Below are 16,681 nucleotides of genomic sequence, written 5' to 3' on the forward strand. Positions count from 1 at the left end.
AAACCTGAGAAATTTTCAGTAGCCAGTAGCTATAGAAACTCAATAACAGATTGTATTAATTGTAATGTTGTCCTGTACTAGTGTTTCAAAACTTTGGAGGAAAAGATACAGACATAACACAGCAGTGCAATAAAGATAAATATTGTGCTTTATAAATACACTGAATTCAAAGACATTTATTGATATGTACTTAACATTTCAGAACAAATTTGTCTTGTCTGAATTCCTATGCAAAAAGATTTATTATTGGAAGCGTTTGAGCATAAACATTTGAATGCAATGAATTCGAGATTCATGTATGTATTGTATAATCATGATTGAAGAGTATTTAGGGAGTACATAACGTAAAAAAGCTAAGCTGTTCTCATCATAACATGTAGACAACTAAGTTGGACACTTTGCCTTGTTTGGTTTATATATTCAGCTAAAATAATACACTAAATAACAAATACACATCTCCTATATATTTACATTTACATAATTAACAAATGGTGGTAAAGGTTACATGTCTTTGATTTGGGGGGTTTCCAGATAAATAATTATTGATGATCACATTATGAATGATAATGATGCTTTCAAGCCTGCAGTTTACATTTACCAGGAGGCAACACATTCACAAAAAGGTTCATTTCATGACATCGTTATTTTAGCACAATTGTTGATACTGTAACAAACTTTCATTGGTTCATTTCATGTCCATAACAGCCAATAAAAGTCTTTAAATAAAGTCACATGATAAGGGATATCATAGACAAGAAGTAGCATCATGAAAATGAGGCATTACTATGGTGATGAGGATTTCTTTTATTTCAGAGTTTATCTTTAGCTGGTACCCAGATAACTGGGCCGGATTGATCTCGAATCACTTCCTTTACCCGTGCATAGATCTCATCTGCTGTATCTCCTTGTACCACAGCTAAAACAATAAAGTTTCTGTCATTTTATCATTGGAATTGAAATTGCTCAATGACATGTATTTAGAAAATGCCTGAATGGAGACCAAAATGATAAGTGATTCTCTGAGGTGAGGCTCAAAGCCCCTTGAGGTCAGGGGACTGGAAGCTTCCGCGAGAAACCAATGAGTTTGAGTTTGTCAGATTAATTTTGAGCATTTAGAGGGCTAAGATTTTTCAAAAAAATAAAATATGTTTGTCGACAATTCATTTCCAGTAAGATCTGAATCAGCCTTATACAGCTGTGAGCATCAGACATTTATATATTTGAAATATTTAAGTTTAATTTAACTTACCAGTAAAATACTCTCCAAATTCTTGTTCTAATTTTAATGCCCTTTCATACGTTTTACGTGCTTGTTCTTCTGTAATTCTTTTATTCATTTCCCTGGAATATTAAAAAATTCATTTCATTTCACATCATATAAAAAGTGCTCAATTCATATTAACTTTTCTAAATAATAAATACCATGATCCAGACAAAAACAATCACTTGTCTAGGTGGACTTGAGGAAAATGGACTAAAATACAATACTTACATAATAGATTCTATAGATTTAGGTTTAATAAAAATAGCTATAGGATACAAGCCAGCTACTTGTAGACGCTTAATAGCATTACCACTAACATCTAATATACAATGTTTACCCTGTAATAAATATAAATATCATTTATTAGAAATATAAAATATATCATTTATTAGAAATATAAAATATATCATTTATTAGAAACAAAAATTATTAGAAATCAAAATATCATTTATTTGAAATCAAAATTTTATACAAAGGTAAAAGGTATTCAACTGAGTCAATTATGTGGATGATTATGCTAATTATTTCTATTAATTTACAACAATAAACTCACCACTTCAGCAACTTCTTTAACTGATGCTACACTGGTTCCGTATAAATTATCGTTGTACACACCAGCTTCAATAAATAAATGATTTTGAATATCTTTTTCCATTTGTTCACGTGATTCTACAAAATGATAGTCTCTTGAATCATGCTCATACTCTCTTGGCGTTCGAGTTGTATCTGAAAAAAGATAAAAATGTTTATATAAAGTGAGATATAACAATGTTCAGGGAGGGATTTTGACAGAGTATTAACTTTAGTGATGTTGTAATACTTTACAATTATATGCATACTTTACAGACTCATAACCAGAAGAATTTGGAGTAAAAGGAATATAAAATCATCACAATTTATTAATTTTGTAACATTGATTTTAATACATATGGTTGTTAAAACTTACGAGGAACACAGCTGCCAAATTTATCAGGGAACTCAGACATTAAATCATCATTTATTCTATCTTTTAAAGGACCTAATATTATAACTGGTCTGGTATATTTTACTGAAATATAGGAAACGGATAATAATCAGTAACTTTTGAAAGATTGTTCTTTAAGCATAGAGTGCATGAAGCAACTACTTTCAAATCTTCTCTACTGAAGAGTTCACAGTTCTAATTGGGAGTTGACCAAAAATATGGCAGGTATACATTCTCTAGTAATAATAACGATACATGAAGATGTCAGTTGTAAAAATTAATACTTACAATCTTGTTGAACAACAGCTTCGTATGATAATATTGGTTCAAATCCACCTGAAATCAAACAGATTATTATATAGACTGGTGTTATACTTTATATTGATGTACATAGTAATAGAAGAGATTGGCAATGAAGGCATCAATTACATTAAGTATATCACATGATGGACAGATAACTGTTGTTACATTGGTATGTCTAATTTAAGTAATTGGTGCATTATATTGTTTAGCACACTGTGGTCAAGTCAAGCCCTTCTTTTATTATGAAATCATTCATATTCATTAAGGCATGGTTTTCCTTGAATTTGCTCGTCAGCCAATAATCTGACATATGTGCGCAAGAAATGTAAAACACTGAAGTGGGAGTGGAAAATCTCAGTTGGTTTGAAAGTCCTCTGCTAGGCTATTAGGGTGACCTTGAGGTAAAATCTGATGTCGCAGCCAATGAAGTTTCAACAATAGTTTCAATAATGATAAACATATATGATAAGTCTAGCCAAGTAACATTTAAAAAAAAAATAATGGAATAAATTCAGTTTAACCCAAGAATTCTGAACTAATATGAAAAAAAAATGTACTCCAAGAAATTTGTTGCCACGAAAATATTGATTTGACACAGGTAAAAGATTATGACACCAAGGTTTAAAGATAATGGACTTAGTATCAGACATCATAGAAAAATTGGCATAGTTTTTGTTACATTCATGACAATATGCACTCTACAGTTAATTAGAATTCAGTATTTTAAAACAAAAATGTGAAAAAGTTGATGCATTATCGAGCTGTTTAATTATTGTCTACATGTCAAGTCACTTGGCAATGAATTTAAATGGAATGTGATAATGAATTTTAAATAAATCATCACAATATTATACTCGTGCTGCATGCCTACAACAGCTCTGAACTCTTTCATTGTATCAAAACTCTTACAAGAACCTTACCTAGTAAAATTCAATTTGCTTTCTAAAGCAAGTTTTCATTGTATTCATGTTTCAGAGGGTATAATTATTTATAACTTAAGGAAAATGAAGACGAAGTCATGTTCTTTTCCAAATATATACGGTTCTCAAGCTCAACAATATTAGAGTGTATCTTGTAATTATGATTTAGTTTTCTCGAGAAAGAGTTAGAAAGAATGAGTGATATGTTTTTAAACAATGCAATGATTAAAAAATATCAATATATAGTATTAAAGAATTTAAGACCCATTGTTTTTTGTTTTTCACAAAAATTTGCCTTAGTAACATGAAAATTTGACTTCTTTGAAGAAAAATCTCATTTAATAAGTGGAAAATCTCACTTTCATTCCATAAGAAAATCTCACTAAAAAGGTTGAAAATCTCAATTAATAACTTGGAAGTCCAAATGCATATCAGACTTAGTAACTGGAAAATTTGAATCAATATGTACATTGTAATTAAATTATCATTGCATTGTGTAGAGTTGGTGAAATCTAAGAGGGTAAAGAACTACTTACGAAGACTGTCATTATCACTAGGAGGGAGACCTACAGGGGAAGAAAAACAACATGCAGTGAGTTGACAAAACAACAATTAGAATGGTAATAATGACATGTCAATGATATTAGAAATATTTTGATGGTCAATAAATGACTTGGTGAGATATCTAATTAATGTGAATCACCAACATGTTTTATTCAAAACCAATGATATGATCATGTTTAATTATTTAATTGTGATATGAATAGGAATAAATCATGGCACATGAATAATAATACAACATGAATAATAAATAATACAACACAACAGTCAAGCATTATCACAAATATTATCTTCTAAATGAAAATTAAAATCACTATATGTCAATTGTATCTATAGTTTCCATTTTAACATGCTTATATTTTACAAACTATATTTCATGACTTTTGATTCATCCCAGTTTTTTGAAAATTTGGAGTCATGCCAATCCAATCCACAATACTTAGAAAGGGTAATAGACTTTATTTATACATCTGCCAAATTTAATCCAAAATGAGACTCATAACACAAACAAAAAAGGTTGCTTTTTTTTCACTGAAGTGAAATCGCCACCTTGACATCATTATTGTCTTCCATTCACTCAAACTCAAAACTAATCATATTTTACTTCAATAAAATCTGAGTTGATTTCACTATTTAATGATACTTTCAGATGACTTTTACCTTCACACATTTCTGAGAAGGGTCAATTTTAAATCAATTTTCTTGCTGTTGATCAGTTGTTTAATGATGTCATATAGACTATTCCTTCAAATAGTTGACGTAATTTGTATTATGAGCCTCGCATTCGATGGTTTCATAATGAGGTGTGAAGGTCTATTGGCTTTTGAGAAGGATTTGTGTAATACGTTTACTAAATTTTATGAAAATCTATGAAAATCATGGTTACAATCCATATAGAAATAAATAATTGTGATGAGACCAGATATACTACATTAATATACCAATAACTAAGGTTAATATAAAGCATACTAGTAATATAATAATGATAACTGTGACTTTTGTAAAAATCAAATAAAATTTTAAAATACTTTAAATATATCTGCTGCACTACACATTAAAAACAACATCAAACTTTTAAACTATTCTATCACCAACCATAAACATAATCAGATCCAAAATTTACTATTTATTACTTCATTTACAAAAATAAATCAAATTATACTAATCAATTAATTACATTATTAAAATCAAAATTTAATTTATTTGGATTCTTTTTGGATCAGATTTTCACTTTCAGTTTCTGAAATCTTTTCTGCTTCAAGCAAAAATGTTTTAGATTGCAAGCTTTTTAAATTTCAAGATTTCAGAAACATTTTAAAAACAAGGTAAATATACAATGATGAGAGATGACTAAAATACAAACCTTCATTTCCAGCTAAACCTTCTGTAAATAAATGGAAATGAAAAGGATGATAACAACTCATGATCTTACACCTCACAGTTTAACCTGAGAAATCTGGCCCTACCTGTTCCTTGGATATTATCAAATATAAAATTTGATGAGACAGCAATCGCTAGTTTTTGAGAATTTTCATCATGACAAAAGCCAAATTGAGTATAACTTTTGGTAAAAATTTAAAGCTGAATTTGATAAATGTGCTGCTATTTCATGTGTATATCACATCGAAGGAACAGGTAGGTCTAGATTTGTCAAGCTAAGCACAGTTGTACAACAGGAACGGAGAAATAAACCATAAAATTTACAACTCAAATTAACATATTGATTCAGATATTAACAATATAGAAGTCAATGATGAAGTATAACAATGAAATTCATTTGACTTGATGAAAATGTTTCCAACATCAACTTTAAATTTTAAAAAATATTTTCTAAAATTTTGTTAATGTAAAAATGAACTTATTTCTTCATTCCTGATACATCAAGAATTGTCTGTCAATTATATTTCTACAAGACCAAGACCAGAATGGTTTTCGGGAAGAAAAATTGGTTTTAGCCCAAAAAACCATCCTGACTTTCACTTTCATTTTATTGTGGCATCCTGCTTAAGTAAGTTTACTGAAGTAAAAATAATCCTCCGAAACAGGCAAGAATATAATTGACGGGCAATATTACTTAATTTAGAAAAGATATCAGCCAGAATTTTCTACTTACGTTCATCAGCACTAACATCTTCACTACCACTCAGATCTTTACTTTTCATAAATGGAAATTTTCTGGTAAAGGAAAAATTTTTCTTTTTTCTATCATTTGCTGCTACTTGCTGAAACCAGAATTGAACAAATTATAGTAAATCTGAAGTTTTAGATTCAGTATTGATCCTTTGAACATCAGCAATGGCTACACCAGCAATAAAAGACTGGTGATGTTATTTCCTCAAAAATGGCTCAAAAGCATCTGGATCTTTTGCAAATTGAATTTGGAGTTGACTGTTTCATGACATACATGTACATAATACTTATATCTTTTTCATAAGCAGATACATCTACTGTCTCAAAAAGAAACACAGTCCAAATTAAAATATGGTTCAACAATTGATGTATTCAGCACTATTTTAACAGTGAAAATATTTGTTACTACAGAAATAAATGTTTAATATGTTTACGTATATTCTACTTACCTTATCTGTACTTGTACTATTTTTACCAGTAAATTTAACATTTTTTAATCTGGCTCTTTCTTTTCTATCAACTCTACAATTCAGAAAATTTAATCATCTTTAAAAATTGACTATAGCTTATTATATTTATCAGTCAATATTCTTTTCTTTTGTAAATCTCCATTATGATATTTGCAGTTTTTTTTTCTTTTGCAGTGATACCATAAGGCAATGTTTGGATAATATTTTACTTCTGATGGCAATTGCAGGTGAGTTGTGATGCCCACAACCTTTACATGTCTTATAACTAATGACTAACCTGGATTTTGAAGGAATAATACCAATACCCTCCTCTTCACCTTCAGGAGTTATCCTCCTTGCTTGCCACCACTCATCATCAGACGCATTCGTGACATGTAATATATCACCATATTTAAATGCTAAACCTTTACTGGGTAGACCACTATCTTTTTTAGGATCATATTCAAATAACGCTCTAAAAATAGAAAATAATCAATATATAGGCATCAGCTAACACAATTTTCAATTTATAAAGTTTGACTACATGGAAAATAAATGAATGATACAACTGTCAATAGTAAACTAGCAAACAAGAATCCAGCAGAAGACAACCATAACTTTAACAACTGTGGCAGTTAGTCAAGACTGTGGTAGTGAAAAGTTTTGAGTCATATTTGTTCCACTGAAAAATGTTATAATATTAAAACTACAGAGCATAAACACGATTTTGAAGTAAGAAAGACAAAATTAGGTATATCTGAATAGTTATTTTTAAGTTGATCATAAATAGATAAAATTCATAATGTGAACCTAAATTAGAAATGTCACCACACAATTTACCAAATCATATAACTATAATACTTGTTATATTATCACAACATGACAATCATAAATTTCTATTTCAGTCAGCTACTTTATTTTCATTTATCAACTTTAGTGCATTGCCAGCCAAATTTTTATCAAACTATACAACAAAAGAAAAATTTAAATGTCGGACAAGATTTTTTGATTAAATAATAACAATGAGTACTAGTACTATATATAACATTATTACAAGATCATATCAAAATTTCCCTATTTTATCTTTCTTGTCCATCTTTATCTTAAAAAATTGTATGAATGATCTATCAAATAACACAATGTGTGGGCTGATAAGGGTTAAAATTCCAACAAGTCAATATCTAATGTCAAGAGTCCTATCATTTATAGAACACAAAATCTTCAAAATAGCTGCAATTACGTTAATCAGGGTTAAGCCTTTAAAAATATAGATTATTTATCATACATAATATTATCCTTAAAATCTTTTCACAACTGTCTCTCAAACACAACCTCTGCCAACAGCTCAATTTTTAAAATAGCTGATTGCATACTGCCGACAAGCAAGCTCTTAATCAAAATGTTCCCTGCCCCTTTAATCCCACTAGATACAGGACTAACAACTTACCTGACATATAAAGACCGTTTTTGTGTCGTTCGTAAACTACCAGAACTTGTGTTCATCATTTGTTCTCTTAAATCTTGTATTTTAGCTTCAAATCTGTTGTATTCTACAAAAGAAAAGTTTAACATTTGAATGCTATATAATTCTAAAACTGGATACAGATATATATCTTATAGATCACAAAGTAACATGCAGATATAAGTTTCAGTTTAAAGAAACACATCAGAATAACCAATCCACTACAGGTTTTAATTTTTTTATTTTAAAATTGTTCAAGATTAAAGAGAAAACAATGGCAAACCCTTACAACAATTCAGAAAATATTTTATTATTAATACAAACAATTGACGTATGATATATCAGGTTATTTGGTTATTCAAAAAGTTAAAAAAATTTAAGCTACATCTTATACATAAATAGTCCATTTTGATGTATGTGAAATTAATTGGTAACTGATACTAGTACTTACAATGAAAAATGACAGACATGAATACTGTTTAAGAAAAGTAGTTACAAGACTCCTTTAAACCAAGTCCAAAAAAGTAACAAGATAAGTTAAATTAAATTTCCTGTAGCTTAGAATAAAAATCTAACTACATCATTTTTAGAGATAACAAAATGGTTGTTTTTTCTATCTCCAGATTGAAATAGAAATTGATATAATAATGAATAATGATGTTATATACTTCATTCCATTGTACAGTCATAAAAATCAATTTTTAATGTAGATGTATTACCCAATCAGATTACAGTATTTCCTTAATTTGGGTGTTATCCCAAGTTTCAAGAAAAAGGTTGAAGATTTTAATTTTCAAATATCTGTAACTAGTATTTTCTCATAAACATTGGATTGGCAAAATGTCTTGATTTTTAATGATTCCATGTTATAGATAAAGTCAAGATAATATAACAAGTTTTCCTAGTTTATCACTACGACCACCATGTCATATGACCGGAAATGTAAAATATGTACAAGATTATAAATAAGGGTATATCAGATAATAACTTACCTTCAGGTTTATATTGAGCAATTACTTCAACAACATCTCCAGCACGTTTTAATGCTGCAGCTGCTTCTTCATGTGTTGCAACACGTAAATCTGATTCATTTACCTGGAAAGAGACGAATAACGAAATCTTTACACAAGCAAATTTATTTGAGTCAAGATTATTTTCATTTCAAACCTGGAAATCAATGAAATTTGTTAACCAAATCTATAGACAATTTGAAAATCTGTACCATTAACCTATAATTGAAATATTATACTTGTATTGAATACACGTATCTACAAAATCAATCACTGTATTTAAAATAAGACAACATAGATCTATCTTTGTTTCTTTGGCCAACAAAAAATACAGAAATAAGTAAATGAAGATATTAAGATAGTGCTGTTCACTTCAATATTATAAAAGCCACAAGAAGTCCACAAAATATTGAATATACATTGGTAATAATCAATTTGATATTTCTTCATCGAAATTTCCTATCTCATCCACAAACAGAACAGTGCAGTACCTTTCTAAATAACTCAATATCAGTATTTACAGGAAAAATTAACACGCAAATCTACCATCTACTCTATTCAAATTCCAACAGTTAAAACAAGTCTAGTAATAGCAAACATGTACCAAACATTTCTGTACACAAACTGCCCTAGGCTATTAAAAACACCAAAATATGTCTTTACTTAGTGTGTTTACATATATTATTAACTTACTTCAAAATACCTGGTTGGTAAGGACTAATATACTCCAAAAACAACTTTGAATCATATATCAACCAGACTGATCCTAGACAACTACACTGTATACTGGACTGGACAGTATATTCTATAGGGAGATACTGCAGTATTATCTGAGGTTTTGATATGAATTAAGTAAAATTTATCAGGAGAGATAGCTCAGATTTGACATACCATACATGGGATAGGTAAGTACACTTAAACAAGAGTGATAACACTTAAAACTTTCAATTGGTTATTTTCATATGAAATCTTGAACCTTTTTAAAATCAAATTGTATGTACTGATTATACCAATATGAATGTATATCAATAATTTCTTTAACAAGAAAAATAATTTTTGGTAATAAGACTGCTATTGACAGTCTTTGTACTAAGTTACTATTTTTCTAAAAACCTTCATGAATAACTTCAAAATTAATAGCCATTGAAATGTTTTCCAAGAAAAAAAGTGTGGGATTCAAAAATTTGAAAATCACTTATCATTGCTAAACTCAAAGTAAGAAAAGGGACAGTCTACAACTGGATCAAAAGTGAGCTATTAATTTCATTGTGAAAATCAACAACAACCTAGATGTCAAAAACATTTAGAAGTTCTATAGTTTTACAGTCTCATCCAAAGATTGGGTTGGAACCTGAGGGTAGTGATATAGTTATGGATAATGGTTTTGCTAGTTTTCACCTTTTGAAATAGTATTCTAAATTAATACCTTACTGCCACTGGATAAAGACTGAAATAGTTTTATTCATAAAATCTAAGAGAAATCTTGACAGTTTTATAAATAATGTGTCTACTAGTCAATTTATCTATTCTTTGTCTATACAACTTGATGAATTATAATGTCCTGTTTCAATATACTACCTACATATTCTTCTATTTCGTCACAAGTCAGTTAAAAAATATAACCACATGGTAGAAAATCCAACCACCACTTTTGTTTTGGTAAAATCACTACTTTTGTTTTGGTAAAATTTAGTCTTGGTAAAATCACTACTTTTGTTTTGGTAAAATCACTACCTATGTTTTGGTCAACCACCACCACTTTTGTTTTGATAAAACCATTACTTTTGTTTTGGTAAAATCACTACTTATGTTTTGGTCAACCACCATCACTTTTGTTTTGGTAAAACCACTATTTTTGTTTTGGTAAAATCACTACTTTTGTTTTGGTAAAATCACTACTTTTGTTTTGGTCAACCACCACCACCACTTTTGTTTTGGTAAAACTATTACTTTTATTTTGATCACAAGTGATGCATATATTATTACAAATTATTCAAACTCTTTTATTATCTAATCAATTTTCTAGATTCTTTTATAAAAACAATCATCATTCAGTACTAATTTAATTTGAATGAATTTTTAATGAGCCTTTGATGAAATGTGATATTTAGTCTTATCCAAGATATCATCTATATATATATAAGCATATCAAGCATGATAACATCTAGTTAGGTAGCAATGAAGAAAGGGCTGACCACAAAAAATAACCTAAAAACAAGAACTATAATCTGACAAATAAAACATTCTCTATTTTCTTTTTTTTATTGTCTGAAAATGAGATAAGGAATAAAATCTTTCAAATCAGATTTGGATATTGTTCAACAGTCAGGACTCATGACTCATCTTGAAACACAGCTTTGTTTATGCCTTATGTCAAATAGATTAGATTAAAACAGAATTAGAAATATTAAAACAGAAGCTGAAACATGTTGTTTAACTTTAGATAACTGACCAATTTCAGCCCTGTATCTTTACTAAAATTTGACAAATTGTACTTGTTCTGATGTCTGCAGACAGATATAACATGGAATACTTACTGATATTATTTGATCACCACGTCGTAATTCACCACTGAGATCTGCTGGTCCCCCTGCCAGTATAAATGATACAAATATTCCTTCTCCATCTTCTCCACCAACAATATTAAAACCTAAACCAGTTGATCCTTTCTTTAATGTTATTTTACGTGGTTCTCTATAATATAAAATATATCTTGGATTTTAAGAAAAGCTTCAGATATAAAATACTAGTAAACAGCAATAGATTTGTTCGCTATAATTTGATAAATACAGAAATTTACACATATAATATGTTAATATTTTTATGTGTAATCTATGTTATGTTGTTTGTTGACATTATGTTTTATCATGTACAGTATAAATAATTAAGATATCTGTTTAATTTGGTGTCGTATGCCTATAACATTACATTTTCATTCAAACATATCAGGGAAGAATTCAAAATAATGTTTTGTGAAAAATACACTGAGTTATTCCCCCTGGTTTAGTGAGCAATTTATAAAAATGTATTTGTAGGCTACCCTTGTTTATATTTCTTTTCTACATTTTATGTCAAGTAATGTAAAATTCTTAATTAATTTAACGGCCCTATTGTTATTAGTTTGTATGTATATATCTAGGCCTATTACATATAGTGTTTTATTTGGAAAAACATAAAACTCCATTCATTTCATTTCATTTATTTAAAAAAAGTCAGCATTTCTTTCTACAATCCTTAAGAAGCAACGGTGAGATGGTCGCTTTCAGGATTCCATTCTGGCATAGGTCTAGTTATCACCTTCAGATTTTTCAACCCCGTCAGTGATTCAAGCCTCCTGAAGATATTAGATATTTGAATGAGCCAATTAATCTAGACCTATGTGTGTTTAAGAGAGTTGAAAACCAAAAAAGGTAAAGGCTATTGCCTCTGTCCTATTTCCCTCATTGTACACTACTAGTCATCATAAGCCCTATCAGGTGCACAAAGGTAAGACGAAGAAAGTTGAAATTTCATTTAAGCTTTTTAAATAATCTTTATAATCAATAATATCCAAAAGACTAAACACTACAACATGAAATATTCAATCTGATAGTGCAGGCAATTCACAAGCTCTGATTTTATATCGGATTCATACTTTAATAAAATTGATAGAGTTTTGCTTTCGAGCAATATATAAGACTTTATAAATATTAATTTTAGAGTTTCTCCACTGTGGTATAACTTTCACTAGTAGATGAGATGACTTATATAAAATGAATGTCGAATGTCAACGTCAGTTTCCGTCATTAAATAACAGCTAAATATCTTGAGTCAATTGATTTTTGTGTAGGTTGTTACACTAATACATATTAAATGACACTATTGTTGTGTAACAAATAAGAGTTTTAAATCCACATGATGTTTTGAAAACTTCCTCCAACAAGCTGTTTACGATCTAGTTACGAAGTGAAGATCAGTGTACACGAAGAGGATTTACACTAATCTTACGGAAGATTACCTTGTCAAACCTGACAGCAGTACAGTTGTCAACATAAATGTGTTAATGTACCAATAATCTATTGCTTTGAGGAAGAAAATCTTTCAGAATCATCAGACTAGCTTATTCTAATGGTCAACTACATAAAAACATTGGAAGTCTTACTGCACAGTTTCTGGTTGTAATAATCTGTAGATTATAGTTATCACTGACTGTATTTGTCATCAGAAAAATACGACATTAGACTCAGATTTGTTTTATTGAATACTTTGATGGTAGTTTTTCCTCAATTTACTGAACAAAAACAGAACAGATAATATCTTAAGATATTAGTACTGCTTTCTCTGTATAGAAATTGTTTTTATATACTCAACATAAACCGATGATAACTAACTTCACTGAATGATATATACATATAAATATATTTAATATGCTGTACAATAAGCATAGATTATAAACAATGGTCTTAATGTAGTTACCATTAGATTCTCTGATGAAGATTGGGCTGATGAAGACTATGTAGTGTACAAGGAAGGTAATTTTGTCCTACTCCATTTCTGTTTCCAACTGTGTGTGCCTCTTTAAGAGACATAGACTGTAGTACACAGTGCCTCAGTTTATTTCCTGTTAGTGATATGACTATCAATATTGTATTTTATATCATTAAAGTTAAAGTGGTTTTTGGCATTTACAGCTGAGTCTGTCTGGATTTGAATTTCATTAGTTGATATGCAAAAAAGCACTTGTATTTTGATAAGACAAATGATTCACTGAACTTTAGATTCTTTAATAGCGAAAAAACATTTTTCAACTGAGGCCAGTTTGACTAATTGGGGGGACCAGTTTGACCAATGATTTTGGTTGGAATCAAATAGTAATTTTATAGGCCGTTTTGACTCGGGGCTATTTCAGTTAAGTGCCAAGTTGACAATATCTCCATCCATGTCGCCTAAGAATTAAATTCGGCATTATTGTCACCATTTATATTGAAATATGAGACCAAAAATAGTACATAATAGATAATGTTGATATATAAATCTACATGATAGCTAATCTATAGCCATGAGAAAACCTTTTGTATTTTGATAAGAGAGGAATGAACATGTTATCAGTTTTCTTTATGTTGATTATAAATGTGGAGTGAATTTGGAAATGTGATCTTACCTGGTAACTTTCCTCATTGGAATGGTCATGATTAATCCTTTTTGATATCCTGATCTTCTTAAAAATAATCTTATTTCAGCTCACTTTGATATCACATAATATGATACTGATATTACTAATATCTTTATATTGTATTGACTAGGGTGTGACTTTCACTACAGTTAATTGTTTATAGTTTACTATCAAACTGTGTTTAGAATGTTATAACATTATATTAACCATGTTATTATTATATATCAAATATGACATTTGTACCAATATGTGTAATAGTCACTTCACAAGAGATCAACCTCTTTTAACATACCACTGAAATAAATTGTAATCTATATTGTAATATCTGTATGTGGAAGTCATATGAACTATTAAAGGAAATTGGTATAATATAATATACACACCCACATAACAATAACTACAAATCACAATGATATTCAATATATTATATTATCTTGATTGAAATAAGGAATATGATATTCTAATCAGTAATCAACTGAAACTTGAAGAGATATCTGTTTATATTTCAACATGCTGCATTTGGGCCAAATTAGGCCACATACAAATTATCCAAACTTTAAAAACAATTACAGTATGCACCCGTGACTCTTCAGAAAGTAAGTTATTTGTAAGTTGGTACAAGTTAAAATTTAACTGATTAAGCTTATAGATATATATGTACAGACAGATTTTATCACCATTCTTATTTTGTTTTCCTAAATTGCCAGAATTCAAATTAACAATTACCTTCCCACATATTTCTATGGTATCAAGTGAAATTAGTGCAAAACGGTACTGTATTAACCAAATCTAGTTCATTTGCAGCAAAAATTATGGTCTATGAACTAATTGACATATGTTTCTATTTTAACATTCTTTGATTTATTTTTAGACTGCAGTACTTTCATTTTAATTATATTGAATATCATTTTACACCTTACTTCTTACAGTTAACACAATTACTGCTGGCACGCAGCCAAATCATTTATTTAATCACTTACTATCAAAAACGCACAGTAAGCAAATAAAAATTTCAAATCTATTTTAGAAATATTGAATTCCTTCAGATGTTTTGGAAAATTCTCGTATTAAAATCGTATTAACAGTCAGAAATATCATATGAAAGAAATATATGGTTGAAATTTGAGATATGATTCAAAAGGAAAGACAAAAGCGATAAGAAATTGTAATAAATTTACAATCTCCACAAAGTTTTTTTTAATCCATAATTACCTCTCCTGACTTGTTATATATATATAAAATAACCAATTTGACTTTTAACTTAAGATACAGTCTATGACTAAGAATGAAGATATAAGTAATTTATTTTTCATATTAGACACAATGAAAAATTCTACCTATTTTTCAACTAGTACAGTAAATCAGTGAGTACTGGTAATAATAGCCACTTTGTCAATGTGGCAATAAAATACCTGTCATCCACCCACAAGTAACAAAATCTGCAGAGGCTAGTTTAAAGGCAGCTGATTTTGACAGAATATTATCCAGTCATGTAATTCCTTGTTCAGATAATCCACAGAATCAAACCAAACACATCATATCACTCTACCTAAACTATTCCCACCATTCCTCACACATCACTCCACTTTGTTTGAAAAATAGCAACTGGAAACACAAGCTGTTGGTATTATCATTAATTCATCATTGAAAAGGTCACCCAGTTGGCAGAAGGTCACAACACATCATAATTTCTCATGTATAAAACATGTCTGTGTTAACTATATCCTAAATACCAGAGTAATCTACATACTTTTCATCTTCTGATTGTGGACAGTGCTGACTGATAAAGAAAGAGTTGTAAAAATGTAACCCTGCCACCAGTCTACCTACCAGCTGTATAGCTGGGATAATGAGATATACTATAAATAGTTTGTTTGGTGATGTAATCAAAGGTAAAACCTGTAAATCTATTGAGATTGGTAGAGAAACAATGAGATAGATAGTACAGGGGTTTAACCCATTATATAAATACAATGGTCAGGTTTCTTCAATCCTCTAACCTAATTTGTGTCAAGTGTTAATCAGGTCACTGCATTTAAAAATTACTCTTAAAGCTAGAAATATAGCATTACTTGAAATAACACTGATATCTGATATAAATTATGTACATAACCATATCTGTATGGGTAAGGACAGATGCTCACTAAAGAAATGAGAAATAGTAAAATTACGATTGTACCATAGTTCATTGCCTCATCTCAATTATTTACATTATTGAAAACCTGAAAGTTCCATTAAATATTTCTTGTGAAATAAATTCCGCCATTAAATCTACAAATTAAGACAGACAAAGGACATAAACATTCATAATTCACAAGCATGACAATTTAGTTAAGAAGATCATTTCTACCAGAAGTTCTGTGACTAACCCTTTGTAATGATTATCTGTACCAATTTACAGCTGAGTGGACTGGAATAATGTAAACCCTGATATCTCAATTTTATCCAAAAATATAGACCTCTATC

General features: G+C 29.3%; 2 protein-coding genes across 2 annotated transcripts; both read right to left on the bottom strand.

Annotated features, from left to right (window-relative positions):
• Positions 1 to 809: 809 nt before the first annotated feature.
• On the bottom strand, positions 810 to 8,097 carry LOTGIDRAFT_172486 (hypothetical protein; the record flags this gene model as incomplete). Its single annotated transcript, XM_009049371.1, has 9 exons — positions 810 to 916; positions 1,250 to 1,341; positions 1,493 to 1,602; positions 1,818 to 1,990; positions 2,211 to 2,312; positions 2,517 to 2,564; positions 6,549 to 6,664; positions 6,890 to 7,066; positions 8,039 to 8,097. The coding sequence occupies 9 exons, from the start codon at positions 8,095 to 8,097 to the stop codon at positions 810 to 812; spliced, it is 984 nt and encodes a 327-aa protein (XP_009047619.1).
• A 949-nt stretch (positions 8,098 to 9,046) lies between these two features.
• On the bottom strand, positions 9,047 to 11,759 carry LOTGIDRAFT_59096 (hypothetical protein; the record flags this gene model as incomplete). Its single annotated transcript, XM_009049372.1, has 2 exons — positions 9,047 to 9,148; positions 11,601 to 11,759. Coding segments are annotated over 2 exons (261 nt in total), but the record flags the coding sequence as incomplete, so codon positions are not given.
• Positions 11,760 to 16,681: the final 4,922 nt, after the last annotated feature.

The sequence above is a fragment of the Lottia gigantea genome, assembly GCF_000327385.1.
Source record: "Lottia gigantea unplaced genomic scaffold LOTGIsca_134, whole genome shotgun sequence".
NCBI classification, from domain to species: Eukaryota; Metazoa; Mollusca; class Gastropoda; family Lottiidae; genus Lottia; species Lottia gigantea.